This window comes from Aplysia californica, unplaced genomic scaffold, assembly GCF_000002075.1.
Source record: "Aplysia californica isolate F4 #8 unplaced genomic scaffold, AplCal3.0 scaffold00137, whole genome shotgun sequence".
NCBI lineage: Eukaryota > Metazoa > Mollusca > Gastropoda > Aplysiida > Aplysiidae > Aplysia > Aplysia californica.
Genome location: NW_004797407.1, coordinates 756,364 through 759,071, shown reverse-complemented (window position 1 = coordinate 759,071; position 2,708 = coordinate 756,364). Strand labels below are relative to the sequence as shown.

The 2,708-nt window shown below is 39.2% G+C and overlaps 1 protein-coding gene across 1 annotated transcript in view; it reads right to left on the bottom strand.

Annotated features, from left to right (window-relative positions):
* The window catches only part of LOC101852469 (proton channel OtopLc), a gene marked incomplete at its 3' end in the record, with an annotated part of 20,167 nt that overhangs the window by 14,743 nt on the left and 2,716 nt on the right, over positions 1-2,708 (bottom strand). The window contains 1 exon segment of the mRNA XM_013081594.1: positions 2,327-2,405. Coding sequence (XP_012937048.1) covers positions 2,327-2,405 — 79 coding nt within the window.

Genomic DNA, 2,708 nt, shown 5'->3' with positions numbered 1-2,708 from the left:
ACCCCAAAATCACGTTTCCTCCTTTATGTCTTGTTACGGCCCCCACCCCCAACCCAACCACCACACATGTATCTTCAATTTCTGTTTTTCGACATTTGCCAGACACTTCCTCCCCCACCTCCTTTCAATACCCAGCTTTCCAGACTGTTATGTTTGCCCCAGGTCTTTCCGAACCGCTCACACAGTTGTCATGGTCAAGGAAAATAGCAGTGGGCGAAAGGGGGGAGGGGGGGGGGAGTGATGGTAATGACCCTGAAAGTTTGGCAAGGACGAAAGGTGCTACTAGCTTTTCGATGTAGCTCCAGTCGTAGTAGTGTTTTATTAGTTAGGGAATCGATAAATACTTCACCCCCCTTTAAAAAAAAGTTACTGTTGTATCTGTAACTCTACCTGTGCAAGACGAGTCTAAGAATCGTTATATCGGACATTGTTTTCTGATCGGAAGAGGGCACCGCAAATTCTGAAACACAAATTAAATAATGTTCTGTTGGGAAAACACACAGAAAGACAAAACAATCTAACATCGCCCTTAATGACACCGGAACTTGGGAAAAAACGTTGACTATTGCTTTTAAACACTTTTAATTTGCTCGAGATAATGACTGTTCGAGATTCAAAATATTCAAGCCGCAATTATATTATTATTTTAGCTTTTCAATAATATTGCAACTGTTATGTGGTGAAGCTATTTCATTAACTTGCAGATAATCTTTCCCTACGCTGTTTACACCTGATAACAAAGGTTGTTTAAAAATGCCGCCATTTCTGAGCAATAGGGCGGTCAAAAATTCGTGGCGTAACTTAGGCTATTGTCAAATATTATTTCCCAAACTGTCGATTATAGACTCTCCAGCTTTCGCACAATGACCTGTGTTAATTGACTGTCTCAACAGATAAATATTTTCGTAAACACCAGTTAGCCGTATTCTAGAAAATTCCATAAAAATACTTTTAAAAATTAAAATGGGTGGTTTCTACAGATTTTAAAGGATTTACAGCTTGAGCAATGTCGATTTTTAAAGCTAGTCCGTCATTTTTTTTTTCTAATTGCCGAATTATGCATAAAAAGGCATGCTTTGAGAACCGTTAGTGCAAAAATGTGTTCATTACAACATGATTTATCTTTTTTGCTTGTCGCGTGACTGAGATTTTAAATATTTCATAACGTAATTTTATGAAGAAAAGCTTTTTAATAAATAGTCTCAATTATTGTGGGGAAAATAGACTAAGTTAAAACGTGTTGATACAAACTGCAGTGCAAAGTATAGGCGACATTCACCTGTTAAAATGGATATTTGAGGATAAGTTGCGCCACTGACTTTTGACCACACCATAGTCCTGCTTTACTCTGTGTTACTTCAGGGTTACAAAGTTCTATCTGCCCAATACCGAGTTAAAAATTTTGAGCTTCACAATAGGCTTATGTCAAGCTTTTTTAAATGCAATTCTTTGCATATTATTATCTTGACTGCGACTCAGAATAATCTTACGATTTTGATAGAGCAGGTGGATCCTTTGAATTCTGATCCCGCGGTCGTGGTAACTCAAAACGGCCAAAAAAGTCAGATAGAACATTGTATGTAATAATGAGGTCTCGCTTTGTTTGACCAGTAATTAATTGATTTGACAGTGTGAAAAAAATGGTGAAATGGTACAGGTTTAACGCCCTTATCAACACTATTAGGTTATTTTAGAGGCGGGACGTCCGAGTTTAATGTCCATCTCCAAAAGGACCGAGCCAAGTGGGAAATTCGTGTAAAGTGCCTTTCCAAAGGATACAGCGTCGGACCGAGCTGAGACTCGAATCCCCGACCCGCTCGGTAGCCTAAACACTAGTCACCGACGCCACTTTGACAATGTCTGTACGCTCAACGCTCAGCCAGGGCCATGGCAAAGTCCACATTAGTAATTCATCAAAACACTATTCTCTTTGGCACTAATACCGAACATCTGTTCACAGTGAATTTTTTCGTTGCTATGGTCGACGAAGATTTTTTTCTTCTTTTTTTCCTTAAGTATGTTCCTGTTGAAGCCTGTCTTTATATACGAAATTTTGAACATCGTTTGAAATACATATGATATACCCGAAATAATATATTATCATTCAGTTCTTCATCATATTTAACATTTTCTACTCTGCAATAGATGATGATGATGATGATGATGATGATGATGATGATGATGATGATGATGAAGATGATGATGATGATGATGATGATGATGATGACGATGATGATTATGATGATGATAATGATGATGATGATGATGACGACTTCGACGACAGCGGCAAGGTAAAGACATAAAGGCTTTTTTTGTGTTCACTGACCGGAGTTGCTCCATCTGCGACTTTTTCTTCAATGCTTCTTTCCGTTTGTCCATGAGGCTTGCTGCAGTGTCTTGTGGTGCTGGAATAGAGAAAAGGAGAGGGGGGGGTGGGAGAGAAGGGAGAGGAGGGAGAGGGGGTAAATGTATAAGAATTTCTCATCCACAATGTCTTCCCGATCGTTCCCCCTCTCTCAGGATCAGCATCAAAAAAGAGAATGGCGATTCTTCCAGAGATAGATAAATATGTAAAGAGAAAGTGAGAGAGAGTGAGAGAGAGAGAGGGGGGGGAGAAAAAAAGAAAGAGAGAAGGAAAGAAAGAAAGAAAGAAAGAAGGGAAGAAAGAAAGAAGGAAGGAAAAAAAGAAGTAGAGAAAGGAGGGGGGG